Genomic DNA, 15,516 nt, shown 5'->3' with positions numbered 1-15,516 from the left:
ACATACTTTTTTCTTGAGGAATAACCCAAGACCCAGGCACACAATTCAGTGGTTTTCAGAGTTGTGTGACCACCACCCAAACCGACCGGGGGACCCTCTCGCCATCCTTCAGAAGGAAACCCGTCGCCCGGGCAGTCATTCCTCCTTCTGCTCACGCCTGCCCGCAACCCCTGGCTTACTTTCCGACCCCACGATTGTCCCACTCTGCACACTGCATTCACTGGGGTCCTGCAATGCGTGGCCTTTGGGAGTGGCTTCTTTCCCTCAGCATCATGCTTTCGAGTCTCACCATGTTGCGGTGTCTGCCCTTGGACTCCAACCTACCAACTGCTGAAAAATAGCCCGCTGCGTGGGTAAGTGGCTTTGTTTACCTATCTGTCAACTGGTGGGTACTGTTGCCATGTTTTGGCCACTAGGATTCACGCTCGGATGAGCACTCATGTGTAAGTTTTTACGGGAGCACGTTCCCATTCCCCTTGGATGTGCACCTAGGAATGGACTGGTGGGTGGCAGGCCACCGGAGGCTTGGGAGGAGCTGCGGGCTGGTGTCCGCAGCGGTCACACCGTTTCACTTCCTCACCCGCGGTGAGCGGGAGTTTTGGTTCATTATCTGTCTCCTATTCCAGCCATTCTAGTGGATGTGAAGTGGAATCTCATTATGGTTTTGATTATGCTTCCCTGATGGCTAATGATATTGAAGAGATTTTCATGTAGTCATTGGCCATTTGTGTATCTTTTTTTGAGAAATATCTATTCAGTTCCTTTGCCCATTTTTTAACTGGATTGTCTTCTTATTTGTGGGTTGTATGAGTTCTCTGTACAGTCTAGATACAAGTCCCTTATCAGATACATGATTTAGAAATATTTTCTCTCATCTGTGGTATACTTTCTAGCTGTGCTTAGAAGCATAAAAGTTCTATGTTCAGATTAAATTCAATTTACTGTTTCTTCTGCCCCTTGTCCTTTCTTTGTAGCATATGTAAGAAGGCTTTGTCTCAGCCAAGGTCATTAAAATACACGCCAGTATTTTCTTCCACGAGTTTCACAGTTTCAGCTTTCACAGCCAGGTCCTCAACCACTCGAGTTTTCATGCCCAGCGTGAAGAGGGGTTAAACAGGCTCTGTGCTCTGAGCTCCAGTTGTCCCAGCACCAGTTCCAGAGGTGGCCGCCGCGCCCCTAGGCTGTCCCACAGCACGACCGAAAGAGGGTCGACAGAAGCTTGGACGTTGAAATTCAAGATCATGGCAGAGACATGGCTTTCAAAACATTTTAAAATGTCAGCTGTAGTTAAGAATGATATGGCAATAACTTTCTTGAAGGCAGGGATTTTCAAAATGGATTTTGTTTTCTTATTTTTGTAAGGTACCAGAATCCCTCCTTGCAAGGTAACTGCACTCCGAGGCCCGCAGCGGTAACGGTAACGGCGGCCCGAGCGGGACGCCCGGCCCCTCTTTGCATGATGGCGGTGCGTGCTGCCCCAGCAGCCGGGCGTTGGCAGGAGCAAGGGGGGGCCCTGCCTGCCGGCGGGGTTCTCACTTGTATCGGGGGGACCGGCAGCGGGGGACTGGATTTCATGCCCAGTGTGTTGGGGGCCACCAGAGGCCGTAAGCAGGGCAGTGGCACGCTCTGACGTCTGTTTCGGGAAGGCTTTCCAGGCGCAGTGTGAAGAGCAGGTTTTGGACGGGCAGAAGGGGGCCATTTTAGGGGGCTGACGAGGGGCCCAGAGGAGATGCCAGCAACTTGGACCAGGGCCGTGGAGGTGACGAGAGGGTTTCTACGCCACACACACACAGACCTGGTGGAGGACAGGCTGAGGGGCAGATGGAAGGCAGAGCTGGGATGACTCCCCCAGGTTTGGGGTGCCCACGGGGTGGGTGGAGTTCCCTGAGACCACAGATGCCACGGGCCTAGCAAGTTTATGGGGTGGAGTAAAGAGATCTGCTCTGGTCACGGTCACTCTGAGAAGACAACCAGACATCTCCGAGGACATGAGGTAGGCAGTAGAACCCATGACCAGAACGCTCAGCAGGGACGCAATGCCGACCCACATGGGCATGCCCAGAATGTCTTATGGTGAAAGAATGAACGGGGAAAGGAGAGGCCAAGCACCAGGCCCGGGTTGCCCCACATCAGGGGGCTGGCCACTGTGGCATCTGGAAGCCAGGGAAGAGAGTGGTTCAGGGAGGGCGGGAGGAACTGTGTCAAATGCCAGTCGACTGGGTCAGTGCTTGGTCGAGTGCGTCAGCCAGAGCACTGACCACATGTGGTCAGTTGCTGCTCCTGGGGCCCTTGTCGAGAGGTTTCAATGGGATGGCCTAGGGAGGGGAGAGGAATGGTCCTAGGGGAGTCAGGGAGGGGCGCTCTAAGGTAAGCAGGGGGCCTGGTGTAAGGGCAACAGAGGCTTCGTCCAAGGCAGGTGGTGACATCATGTGCTGGGAGTGACACGGGAGGGAGGGAAGCTGACAGCACTGAGGAGGTGGAGGGCGGGGGGGGGGGTGGGGAGGGCGAGAGCTCCCTTGTTGAGAGGGAGGGCTGGCCCAGGCAGGCAGGGAAGTGCACCGAGTGACTTGGGGAAAGCAGAGACCTGCTGTGCGTGGAGGCGGGGCACGTGCCCTTCGTGGCCTGCCTCGGATCTGCTCAGTAACCCAGAGCGTAGGGCCAGTCGCTCCCAGCCAGGCACGAGCAGAGGGTACAGGTGGAGGTAGACGTTGCCCTGACGAGAGAGAGGCGGGTGATGTGCTGGGCAGTCCTGACGGCCCACTTGACATGTGTGGGCAGCAGTTTGAAGTGGCAGCAGTTTGAAGTGGCAGCAGCGAGCTCACCCCTTGCATCCTTCTGTGGTCACTTGGTGACGTCCATCCAGGGGAAAGACAGGATGTCTCCACTGCACTTGAGGCACGGCCTCTGGCCACCCTCCACGAGGAGGTCTCTAACCCAGACTGAAATTGCTAGTACTTGCAGGGCAGGACCCTTATCCACTCTGTCACCCACTGACACTGCGCAGACAGGACCAGACTGGTGACAGTCATCAGACACCTGGCAGACGATACACCATCCAAGAAGACACAGGAGGCAGAGAGTGAGTCCTTACCGCCAGCAGGGTGGGAGAGCAGGCTATGTCCTTCGGATCTGAAATACCAAACATGCGACCACGTGTGAACCCAGGGCTGGGTGTTCCCACCAACACAAACATTAAACCAAAACAAGACCCATCTGATACATTTACTCAATACCAAAAAGCAAAACCAAAACCAAATACAAAACCCCACCCAGCAGTCCAGTTAAAAAATGGGCCAGGGACCTGAACAGCCGCTTCTCCAAAGGACACAGAGATGCCAACAGACTCACTGGTTAGAGAATGCGAACTGAAACCACAAGGAGAGATCACCTCACACCTGTCAGAACGGCCGCTGTCAATAAATCAACAACGGCCAGTGCTGGCGAGGAAGCGGAGGAGGGGAGCCCTCGCGCACTGCTGGCGGGAATGCAGACTGGTGCGGCCACCGTGGGAAGTGGTATGGCGTTCTCTCAAAACACCAAAAATGGAACTGCCTCATGACCCAGCGTCCACCTCTAGGAATGTATCTGAAGAAACCCGGAACACTGATTTGAAAGAAAGCACGCACCCGGTGTTCACTGCAGCATTAGTCACATCGCCAAGACCTGGAAGCAGCCCCTGTGCCCACCAGTAGGTGAGTGGGTAAAAAACCGGCGGTGCATTCACACAACGGAATGCTCCTTGGTCATAACAAAGAAGGAAATCTTACTTTGCAACAGTCAGCGAAAGACAAGTACCATGTGATTTCATTTATATGTGGAATCTGGTGAACAAAATATATTTTTAAAAAAAGAAACAGACTCATATTTACAGAGAACAGACTGACACCTGTCAGAAGGGTAGGGGGGTTGCAGGGTGGGTGAAAATGTGAAGGGATTAAGGAAAAACAAAAAAACCAACTCACAGACACAGACAACTGTGGTGATCACCAGAGGGAAGGGGGCGGGGCAGAGAGAAGGGGGGGATGCTGACAGGAGACGGGATTGGGGTGGGGGACACCCAACACTATACACAGATGCTGTGTTATAGAACTGTATACCTGACACCTATGTAACTTTAATAACCAATGCCACCCCCAATATAGTCAATAAAAACTAAAATTTAAAAAGATCATCATTTAAATGAAAAAAAAATTAAGTTTTAATTGAACCCACAAGAACCCATTCCAAGGACCCAAGCGGTCCACAGCCAAGTTTAAGACCATCTGCACGGGTGAACTGGCACATGGTCACACTTCTCCATTTAGTGTGTGACCTTGGGGCAGTCAGCCTGCACCCTGAGCCTCACGCACTTTCCCTGGAGATCCAGGAGTCGGGCCCCCTGCCTGGGACACGGGAAGCCACTCCCTACCTGCCCCCGTCAAATGTCTCTGTGACAGGGAAGAAGAACAGCTTCAGGGAGTGAGTGCACTTACTAATTATTGGGGAGGGTCTGAGAGACGTCTTAATTCCAGTACAGATAAGAGTTGACCTCAGATTTTAATACAAGGTGTAGACGAGACTTCCGAGGCAGAGCCGCACCCAGGGGGAGACACGAGAGGGAGGGCTGGAAAGGGGGAGCCTCAGCGGGAAGGCCGAGAAAGGCCAAGTCCTGCAGGTGTCCCTGGGCCAAGAGCCAGGCACTGGGGACCGGCCTTGGCAGAGGGGGCGTAGGCAGGGCGGTGTGACAAGGACAGCCAGCCTCCAGGCAAAACGAGCCATCGAGGAAGAGCCCAGTGATGCAGGTGACTGCCAAGACCAGGTACTGGGTGAGATAAACTGGGAGGACCAGGGCTGTGGTGGGAGACTGGAGCTCAGCAAGCACCCTGCTCCCCAAAGTGTGCAAGATGCGAGGCTGGGCAGTCAGGAGAGGGGTGCACAGGGAAGGAGCGGCAGTGAGGAGGAGTTTTTGGTGGCATCATGAAGAACAGAAACAGAGAACTCATTAGGAATCTTGTAGAGCTCTGAGTATATTACTAATAAGGCAGGAGGCTATGACTGTAGGTAAGAAAACCCACTCAGCAGAGGGGTGAGAGAGCAGAGACAGGACGGGGCAGGACAAGCTCTGTGCGTGGCTCAGCCTTCGGCCCTACGGCATCACCCAGCCCCAGGCTGTGGTGTCTCAGAACTCCCTGTCAGGGCCAGGGTGCCGCCAAGGAGGACCCAAGAAACAGGCGGCACAAGCCCAGGTCTGGATGCGCCCCCTTGTCCCTCCATATCAGTAAGATTTCCTAGGACAACTGTCTAGGCATGGTCTATTGCTTAAAGCCTGGTGGGCCCAGGGAAGCTGAGAGATGGCATTTCTGTCCCCAGAGTAGAGCAGGGAGGAGAAAAACAGAGCTCCAAGGTCACCACAGTGCATGGAGAGAGAAGCCAGCAGGGGGACCCCTGGAACAGGAAGGCATGACAAGAGGTGACCGGAGGTGAAGTGACGGGAGGCGGCTCCAGGAGAGCCCTCCGTTCCCACTCTTCACACTCCCAGCACCTGCTTCGCTCCCCAACCCTCCACCCGGCAGGAGCGTGACAGCGGTGGCGGCTCAGTGGGAAAGAGGCTCTCATTTTATCACGAAAGACCAAACCAAAGCTTCCTTATTCTTGGAAATCCTGCCCTGAGCGGGGACAAGGCCCGGCCAGGATGACTGAGCTGAGTAGAGACTGGCACTGAGACCCCAGGCCAGGCCAGCAAGCAAGCTCACGTCCTCTGCCACACACTCCGCTTTCCCTGACATCCCCCCTCCCCCAGGACCAGCCTCTCGGAAGCTGAGAAGACGGTAAGAGCCCCTGCGGACCCCAGACCTCGGGCAGAGCACACGTGTGGCACCCAGGGGCCCTGTGCTAGAGAAGAGGAAGTGTGACTCCAGGTGACTAATGTGTAAGGAGCCCTCTGGACAGCCCAGGTGACAAGAGCGCCAGGTGCTGTGGAGCCAGCCTGGAGGAAAACAGGTGACACGAATGACCTTTCCCAGAACTCCGGTGACAAGGTACGGTTGAAAGCTTGTGGGATGGGAACGCCCTGACATACGGCAGCTGCGGCAGCGCCAGCCTGTCTGGCCTTAGCGTGACTGAGAATCCTCGGCCTGCCGGAGCTCTATTTTACAAATTAACTTCGAATTCAATTAAACAAGTTTGGTACTGAGTCTAGAATGGACACTCCTCCCCTAATTAAGATACGTGGTTATAAGTTGAGCCACGTTTCACAACACTGTCCAAGACATATGTCATCAGAAAGTGAACAAGCTGGCAAGGCGCATTCCAGCGGGTGGCGGCAAGACTGCGGTGAGCAGCTGCAGCCGCTGGGCCCGGGGGGGGGGGCCGGAGGAAGTTGTGAGACTCCCAGACTCGGGGAGAACCATGCACACCCGATGCTGTGGGGGAGGCCAGGGTGGAAGGCATTTCAATATCGGTTACTCCAGAAATCAGGAACCGGCAGAAAATACAGCATGACTGGGGGAGAAAGAGCCAATGGGGACGTCTACACCTGAAGAAGTGTGTCCACCTGATAAGGTGGGAGCCAGGAAAGCCACACACTCACACAGGCCTAAGCAACAGCCTGCTCTCTTAACAACTTGCCCCTCCCAGCCCTGCCTGCGGAGGTGGGGGGGTCCTCTCCCGGGCCCTGAGTACTCACGTTCGATAAGGAAGAGAAAGCACACGACCCCCATGGCTGCCACGATGGCCCCGGGCACGATGAAGGACAGGCCCCAGCATGTGGACACCCAGTAGCCAGCAATCAAGGACCCCAGGATGTTGCCCACGGAGGTGTGGGAATTCCAGACCCCCATAATCAAGCCTCGCCTGCAACACAACGAGACACAGGCAGCAAATGACATTAGGAAGCTTGCATGGGTCTGCGGTGTAGGGCCCGGCAGGGCGTGCGCAGTGCCAGCGCTGGCCTGGGGACAAAGGGGCCGCACAGGCACTTGTGCCAGATGCAGGCCTGGAGATACTGGTGAGAGAAGGGGGCTTCCCTTCACCTCGGAGGTATGTGTGTCTCCGAGGTGACATTACTACATGTGTCTCTCAGAGCTTCTTTACTTATGATTACAAAGAGGAATGAGGCCATTTCCTGAAATTCTTGGAAGGCCCCAAATTTGAATTTCTGCTTCTGCAGACTCAATCCAATTATTGGCTGAAACATCCCACTAACAGTTTCTGCTGTGGACCCGTCAGGTGGGCAGGGTACCTAAATGAGGCTCTCCGCACTGGTTCCCAGCTTCAGTTTCCCCATCGTCAGCATCTCCCAGCAGTTCTCCGCCCTGGCCCTGGCCCTGGCCCTGGCCCTGGCCCTGGCCCTGGCCCTGGCCTGAGGCCGTGTGTCACACACGTTACAGCAGAGCCTGGACAGCAGTCAGATCACCAGAGGCTGAGCGCGCCTCTGCCGCCAGGTGCTGGGCAGCACGTCAGGACCTGGCACACATCCACGTGCCTTTGCGTCCTATTTTTGATGTAGCTTCTGTGTTGAAGGCCCAGGGCAGGGCCCTGCCCTCTGCACTCCTCCCAGGTCCCGGGAGGCCAGGCAAGGCCACACTGCCGGTCAGTGACACAGAGGGACACAGACTCGACCCTGCCTATGGCAGGGAGGGCATCTCCTGGGACAAAGGCCACCTGAATTTCAGAATCTCAAGTCCCAGAGGTTTTCATTATCTTAGTTCATAGAATAAAGTGGCTTTTTTCCCTACAATAAATCTGAAGAAAAACTAAAAATAAATTCTAAAAACATCTTTTCAAAAATAACGCTGCTGGAAGCAGGGTGGCCTTTTCTCACCTTCCTTTTAAAAACAGTTGTGTTTTCCCATTACGGCTGACACTCAGCTATTTTGCTTTAGTTTTAGGTGTGCAGCTCAGTAGCCAGACAACCAGGGACTTTACACACGCAGTCTCACCTTCCTTTCCCAAACCAGTTGCTGAGGCAGGTGACGACGCTGGGCCAGCCGGTGGTCTGCACCAGTCCATTGATGATCTGCGACACGGGACAAAAGGAGGGCTCACCGTGGGGAAAACACGTCCCCTGTCTTCCAGGGGGGCTCACAGAAGCTTCCTCTTCTGCGTTCTTTGGAGTTAGGGAGCAGGGTGGGGACCCGCCCACAGAGGAGGAGGCCAAGCCCTACCCGCTGTGAGCCCCAAAGGCCGAAGCTGTGTTCTGAACCATACATATAACTACAAATGTAATACATGCCCACCGTGAAAAATTTAGAATAAGGAAAAGAAAGAAAAGGAAATCCCTTGCCAGAAGATGAAAGGCTTGGGGCCAGAGTTTCCAATCTCTGTCTAATCTAAACTTCCTACAAAGACACAAAATTGTCTTCTTTTTATAGAACTGTGATTATACTATGAATTATAGCTTGTAAACGGCACACTTTCATGTCTCATGTTGTGAAGAAGGTACTTTTGTTAATGGCTCTCTGAACCGAGCTTAACTTTGACCTTTATAAAGCCTGGAGAAAGCACTTCCCCGTTTTCAGGAGGACCCTGAGCTCACATTTCAGGAAGGGATCTAGCAAGTGCACTGGCAAACAGGCTCGCTGAGTCCCAGGAGCGCCAGAGGCAAATTTTCAAGACAACTAGGTCCAGCCTAGGGCCTCCTACAACCACGACCTGGCCGGACCAGCTCTCCAGGAGACAGACTGGTGGCCGCAGGCTGGACCAGCCTCAGGGCCAGCCAGGGCTGCCCTTTCTTTCAGAAATGTGGGGGAATGCTGGGGAATTGTTTTTCTTTCTTCTAATTTTATATATTACTATAAAGTATAAGTTACTGTTATAATGAAAACAGTCAAACTTTTTCAAGGCCTATGGCAAAATTTTTAAAAGAAAATTATGGCCCTGGCTGGGTGGCTCAGTTGGTTGGAGCGTTGTCCTGTACACCAAAAGGCTGTGAGTTTGATGCCCAGTTAGGGCACACACCCAGGTTGCAGGTTCTATCCCCGGTTGGGCGAGTTCAGGTAGGAGACAACTGATTCATGCATCTCTCACACATCAACTCTCTTTCTCGCCCTCCCTCTCTGAGGTCAATAAACATATCCTCAGGTGAGGATTTTTAACAAAAGCAAAGTGTGTCCAATTTACTTTGAGGATTTTATAACACCTCCCCCTCCCCCCAGGCTATGTGCAGAGCCTCAGCAGTTAAGCTCATCATTTTGCCATTTTCCATTTCTAGTAAATATTTGTCCACAGGGATGTTGGGAGGGGCAGTAGCCAAGAGTTTCAGGAAGGGCTGGTTCCAGCCGGAAGGGCAAAGCCGCAGGGCCTGTCTTGGCCTTGGAGCCTGCAAGGCTCTCCCCTCCCACCGACTCCCTCCAACCCTGTCCCGTGGCCAGTGACACCCAAGTCCTCCTTTCCTCTTGCCCTCGCTATGCCCTGCATCACTCTGACTCCTGAGGGATCCAATCTGTCACCACATGGAACACCTAGACCTCCTCCAGGTGAAGGCAGAGGGGCTGGCACTGCAGTCCCCTGAGGGGTATGGACAAACCGGGTTCTTTATGAGGCAACTCCTGAAACTTCAGGGAAACTGCATGGCTGCCAGAACTTCAGAGAAGACGGGAGAGAGTTTCCATGTCAGCACTGACCTTGACGTCAGACCGGACATGCGTCTACTGCACACAGTCCCTACCCTGACTCCATCTCCTCCATCATCTCTCCTGGCAGAGGCAGGGCCCTGAGACATAAACGCCTCGTCCAGCTCATTGTGGAAACCCCACATCGTGGAAACCCCACACGGACCCGGACCATACCTGAGTCACCACGTAGAAGCTGAAACTGTGGATGTTGTAGAAATAGCCCAATCCAAACAGGGCAGTAAAGGTGCCACTGGCCAGCATTCCGAAAGTTAGGTAATACCTAATCGGCAGGCGCTCCCCTATTATGCCACTGAGGATAAGAAAAGAGACAAATATGAGCAAACACACACACCCATAACGTAAATGACCCGTGATTTCTTTCTGGATGTTTTCATGCTGTTCTCTGAGCTTCTAGAACTCTAAACACCACAGTTTCCAAGAACATTCAATCAAGTATTTCCCAATGGAACATTTGTTAACCAGAAACTGTCAGCTGGCAACATCTTTGAAGATTTTTTATTTCCGGCAAAAGTCACGAACTGTCAAATAATGAACCTCATACACTTTGATGGCTGCCAATTAAAAAAACTCGTCCTGCTAGTTAATCTGGCTTTTATATAAACGACACCAAGTTACAATTTTAGCTGTCAACCTATAGACAAATATCATTAAAAGGGATCACCTATGGCCATGAGCCAGTCTCTTGGCCCCTCAACTGTCATTAAGTTACTCACACACATTAACTGGGCCCGAATTTGAGCTCTACCTAAAAGTTTTAGCCCCAGCTGGTGTGGCTCAGTGGATTGGGCGCTGGCCTATGAACCAAAGGGTTGCTGGTTCGATTCCCAGTCAGGGCACATGCCTGGGTTGTGGGCCAGGCCCCCAATAGGGGCTGCATGAGAGAGAACCACACATTGATGTTTCTTTCTCCCTCCCTTCCCCTCTCTCTAAAAATAAGTAAATAAAAATTTTTGAAGGCCGTGCGTGGCAGCAGTGCTCGCTTGTGCTGCGGTCCCGAGTCGACAGGGGACCTCACATTCGGCAGAATTTCACAATAACCCTCCCTGGTGAGCTGCATGAAAAATGATCTTTGCCAATAAACAAGCAACAGTAAAACCACTTTATTTAAACCAGGTCCCTCAACCTCATTACTCTTAGTGTCTCGGGGCCAGGAAACCTTTGTGGTGGGGGGCTGTCCTGTGTGCTGCGGCCTTAGCGGCACCCCTGGTCTCTGCCCACTTGGTGCCAGCAGCATCCCTTCTCCAGCTGTGACACCACAAATGTCCCCAGATATCGCTCTATGTTTCCTAAGAGACCAAACCACTCCCAGCTGAGGAGAACATTTAAATACTGCTTTCTAGAAACCGAGAAAAACACACTGGGCCTTTGGGTCTTTTTACACTTGGGATTATGTTATGGGTGTCCAGGCAGACCCGTGTTTCGAATACAAGCGCAATCCCTCAGGATGGCACACTGCTGCAGCCTGGCGGCCTCCCAGGCCGAGGAAGCCTGGGGCTTCCACAGCACTTCCCGTCAGTCGGGCTCACGTTCTCCGTGCACCGTGTGCTTCGGGCTTCTGTACGTGTCACTGCGCCCTCTGCAGCACTCTGCAAATACGCACCACAGTAAAGGAAACCATCCACTCCACCAGAGAAACTGCCTGGCCCAACCCCCACGCAGTGCATGGGGCTGGGGCGGGGGCGGGGGCTGGGGCTGGGGCGGGGGCAGGGGCCCAGGTCCTGACCCACCACACTCTGGCAGGCCTTGGGGAGCAGGCTCAACACTGACACCATCCCCGAGATTCTCGAATCTAAAGATCTCAGTCTCTGAACAGAAGCCTCTTGAGTGAAAGGGCTCTGTCCCTATTATGCTGTTTCTTCCCCAACCTGGCTGGACTGACATAACACCAGTATTTAACCCGCCAACCACAAGTCCCGTTACCCACTCTACATTTACACCTTCGGGTCAAGGTCAGTTCAAGAATAGGATCAAGAACCCAGGATAATAATCATGTGTGACAGACACTGGGCACGCACCATGTGCCAGCACTGTGCCGAGCGTCCTGCGTGTGTCAAATCCCCGTCACAGTCCTGCGAGGTGAGAACTATCTTCCCCCCATTTTGCAGAGCCACAGAGCACTGCCCACAGGAGCAGGCAGCTCAGATCACAGCCGAGTGTCTCTGTGCGCGCCCCAGCCGCCATGCTGCGCGGCCTCGTGCTCAGGTTCGGGGCTCTGTGCAGGCCGTCCAGGTGGACACACCCGGCACAAACTTGTAAACTGTGGAACTGGTGACTTGGGACCGTAAACAGATGGCAGCCCCTGAGACCACAGCCGAGGATGCTCTCCCCTGAGCACCGCCAGGAGCTGCCGGTGCCTTGTGCCCGGGGGACCCCACCCTGGCAGGGCTCACATGCGTCCTAGACCCGAGGGCCAGGAAAGCCACGCGTGGACAGTCTGCCCGGAGCAGCACAGCGCCCGGGGTTTCTAAACCTCCCTGTGGTCATGTCCTCACAGACACAGCAGTGCACGCTAGCTGTCACTTTTTCCTTGTCCCTGAGAAGAGCCTGGACGGTAAGTGACCTGCGGGTGGGGCTAGTGTCACACGTCCTGCACACCTCAGTGCACCAGAGATGATTCTGCATTGAGCGGAGTAACTGGCCAGGGCCTCGCACACTGGAGCAGACCTACCTCAGGTACATGCCAATGGCGTAGGCGCACAGGAAGGAGTAGTCCAGGGCCCCGAGCAGCTGCTGGTAGTTGTCCTGATCTGCACGGGTGGAAGTGGACAGAGGAGAGTGGTGCTTCCCCCCCCCCCCGTAAACACAGTACATGTGTTGGAGTGGGGGAAGGGCGGGAAGATACGAGCATCTGCCCTTTGGGTGTGGGTGCTGGGCACTGGGCTCAGAGGAGGGGCTCAGAGGATGCGGCAGTGTGCCTGCCGCTGGCTTCTCGGCAAAGGAAGATGCGGCCACCACATTCTGAACAACCACTAAGTACACGTTACTGGTGGGAATGGACCCACGTGGCTCATGGTGGGCACAGGCTTCTTCATTTCCTTCAGCGCCCCGCGGAGGCCAGCCCCACACAGGCCCTGTGGTCTCTCCTTTCTACCCATGGTTCCTGCTCTGCGCGCCCTGACTTTCGGCTCTGACACATACCACCTACAAGCTGCCTTCCCCACGGGAAGGGTCTTTGTTTAGGTGGTGGCACCCCAGCACACAGGCCCCACGACACAGCGGCGGTGGCAGAGTGGGACCCGGGGTGGGACAGAGCTGCTCCCTGAGACAAACTTCCACTCAGAACACCAGCACTGCCACCCAATTGGCAAGGCTGGGAGAGTCGGGCCACACCCTCAGCCTCTTGGCCCTCCCGCTGTGCAGAGCCCTGCAGGGACCCCCATTTCAGAAGTATGCAGACAGGGGAACTCACCGAACGGGGCCCAGCCACAGTCGGTCTCGTTGTCTGGGAGCTGGTGAGTGGCGACGCTGCGGGCTGTTTGGCTCTGGCCGTTGGGCCTGACTCCACCCTTGTTCACAGGAGCACAGTACCTGTGGAGCTCACCCTAGGACATCAGAGGCCAGAGATAGGAAGCTCAGCCTGCAGCGGGTGAGCTCAACAGGGATGCAGGGTACCAACAGCGCCCCTCTTTCCAGCCTTGGGGAAGGGGTCACAGCTGGGGCAGGCTGCCTGCAGGACCCACGGCAAGCTGGTGGCCCAGGGTGTGTGGGCTCCAGCAGCCCCGCTCCTGAGCACACACAGCAAACCCAAGCATGTCCAGGGCCACCGAAGACGACCACTCAGGGCAGCTGTGCCGCTGAAAGCCGGCTGCCGGTTGCCCTCGGACCGCCTGCCCAGAGCGGGCCGGCAGAGTCATCCTGCTTGGTTCCTACAGCCTCATCCTGCTCGGCACAAGGGAACAGGCGCCTGGTCCCCACAACGACAAGGATGCCTCCAGGACAATAAACCCAACCCAAAGGGGCTCAAATGGTGGACTCCATTTCCACGTATGACGTTCAAGAACAGGCTCTGTGGGGACCTTGGTGAGAGTCGGGGCTGCCCGGCGTGGGTATGATGGGGGACAGGGCACAAGCAGCCTGCCGGAGCTGACAAGGGGCCAGACCTCAGCCAGGTGATCACTTCCTGGGTAAGTGTCAGTATATTTAGGGCATGGTACATGGGACGTGGCCGCATGGCGGTCACATGGCTGTGTCACTGTTATTGGCACGCTGCCCTAAAAATCTAGCCAAGGGTCCTGCTTCACAAATTAAAAGTTGCTATTTGCCAAACAGCTTTCCTGGGCAGACCTCGTCCTCTGCAGGGGCCAGGGGCCCCCTTGGGTGAGTGAGCCCTGCCTCTTGCCCTGGCCTGTGCTCAGCTTACTTACCCTCCGCCTGGGTGACCGAGTGGGGCTGTGGACATGACCATAAGCTTCGGTCAGAGACATGGTGGGGCCCCACAGTCCTTCCCTGCCTAGGGCTGGCATTTTCAGCATTTCCGCAACTCACTAGATTTTATACTTTTTCCCACTCTTTGCCTTCAGGAGTCAGGTGTTTCTGCCCAGCTGCTGCTTCTCGTGGAGGCCAAGCTGGCCAGACCGGAGGCCTCACGGATGCTGCTCTGGTCAGCTTTCAGTAAGAAAGCTCCAGGTCGGATGGGAGAGGGAACCGGGACCAGGGCTGGGGTGGGTTCTGACACGCGCCTTCCACGGAAGCACGGGACCGTGACTTCAACCAGAATTTTAACATTCTCTGCTGTCATTTAAGGGAGGAGCCATCCATGGGAAATAGAAAAGGTTACACATGTTCCATCTCCATTTCCTAAACAAGCAGAACAGCATTTCCGTATAGTTTTGTGCTGTGACAAAGGCAGCCTCGCCTCCTTCCTGGCAGGGACTCAGGCTCTGAGTTGGGAGCCCGGTGCCCCTGGGCCAGCTTCTGACTTCCACAGAGTCACAGGAACTCTCTGCTGCCAGTTACTCAGCCAGTATAACCCAGTATAACCCAGTCCTGGGTCTGCGTCCCTGCCGATGACTGGAAGTGAGGGAGGGGCGATGAGCTGTACGTGAGCTCCCTTCGGCAACAGACAACTTCCTTCTTCCTTCCACAGTCAAGAGTCCAAAGCCGTTCAAGCCTGTTGACAATCTAGGCAAAGCGATGTAATTCCAAGGAGGGTCAGAAACTCTTGTTGCTTTCCTCCCAGTCATAACTGGCTACTACGTAGGACTGTCTGCTTGACTCTTTCCTCAGTCTCGTTAAATGTGAGCCTGCTTACCAGCCTCTCCCACCCATCACTCGAAGAGGGACTCAAGAGTTCTGAGAATAACGAGGACCCACTGCCACAGCCCGACTCGGATCTGCATGTGATGGTCGTGGAAGCCATTGGGGGACAATTTAGACTGGACATTTTGGAGAGAAAATTCACACAAGACAGGAATACATATATACTTCATTAAGCTTTAGAATTCTGAAACTGTCAGGTAGTATAATTGAAAGTATACTACCTCTGTGCATAGAAATAGCGAACCTCTCAGATGCACAGTTCAAAACACTGGTGATCAGGATGCTCACAGAACTGGTTGATTTTAGTCACAAATTAGAAGAACATATGAAGGCTAAACTAATTGAAATGAAGGGAAATGCACAGGGAACCAATAATGATGGAAAGGAAACTGGGACTCAAATCAATGGAGTGGACCAGAAGGAAGAATGAAACATCCAACCAGAAAAGAATAAAGAAACAAGAATTCAAAAAAATGAGGAGAGGCTTAGGAACCTCCAGAACATCTTTAAACGTTCCAACTTCTGAATTTTAGGGGTACCAGAAGGGGAAAAGAAACAGCCATGAGTGGAAACATATTTGAACAAATAATAAAGGAGACCTTGCCCAGTCTGGCAAAGGAATAGACTTCCAGGAAATCCAGGA

General features: G+C 54.1%; 1 protein-coding gene across 6 annotated transcripts in view; it reads right to left on the bottom strand.

The window, feature by feature from the left end:
- SLC37A1 (solute carrier family 37 member 1) overlaps positions 1-15,516 on the bottom strand; it is a 47,399-nt gene that overhangs the window by 20,030 nt on the left and 11,853 nt on the right. For all 6 annotated transcript variants that reach the window (XM_037043031.1, XM_037043035.1, XM_037043030.1 and 3 more), the window contains 6 exons: positions 13,024-13,156; positions 12,283-12,361; positions 9,768-9,903; positions 7,920-7,996; positions 6,665-6,831; positions 3,092-3,129 (listed from right to left, as the gene is read on the bottom strand). In XM_037043031.1, the coding sequence (XP_036898926.1) occupies positions 3,092-3,129; positions 6,665-6,831; positions 7,920-7,996; positions 9,768-9,903; positions 12,283-12,361; positions 13,024-13,156 (630 nt within the window). The remainder of the gene's footprint in view (positions 1-3,091; positions 3,130-6,664; positions 6,832-7,919; positions 7,997-9,767; positions 9,904-12,282; positions 12,362-13,023; positions 13,157-15,516) is intronic.

This window comes from Sturnira hondurensis, unplaced genomic scaffold (genome assembly GCF_014824575.4).
Source record: "Sturnira hondurensis isolate 20B ecotype Veracruz unplaced genomic scaffold, ASM1482457v3 Scaffold0003874, whole genome shotgun sequence".
Classification (NCBI taxonomy): Eukaryota; Metazoa; Chordata; class Mammalia; order Chiroptera; family Phyllostomidae; genus Sturnira; species Sturnira hondurensis.
The sequence above is the reverse complement of the archived record's forward strand: the minus strand, read 5'-3'. Positions and strand labels throughout refer to the sequence as shown.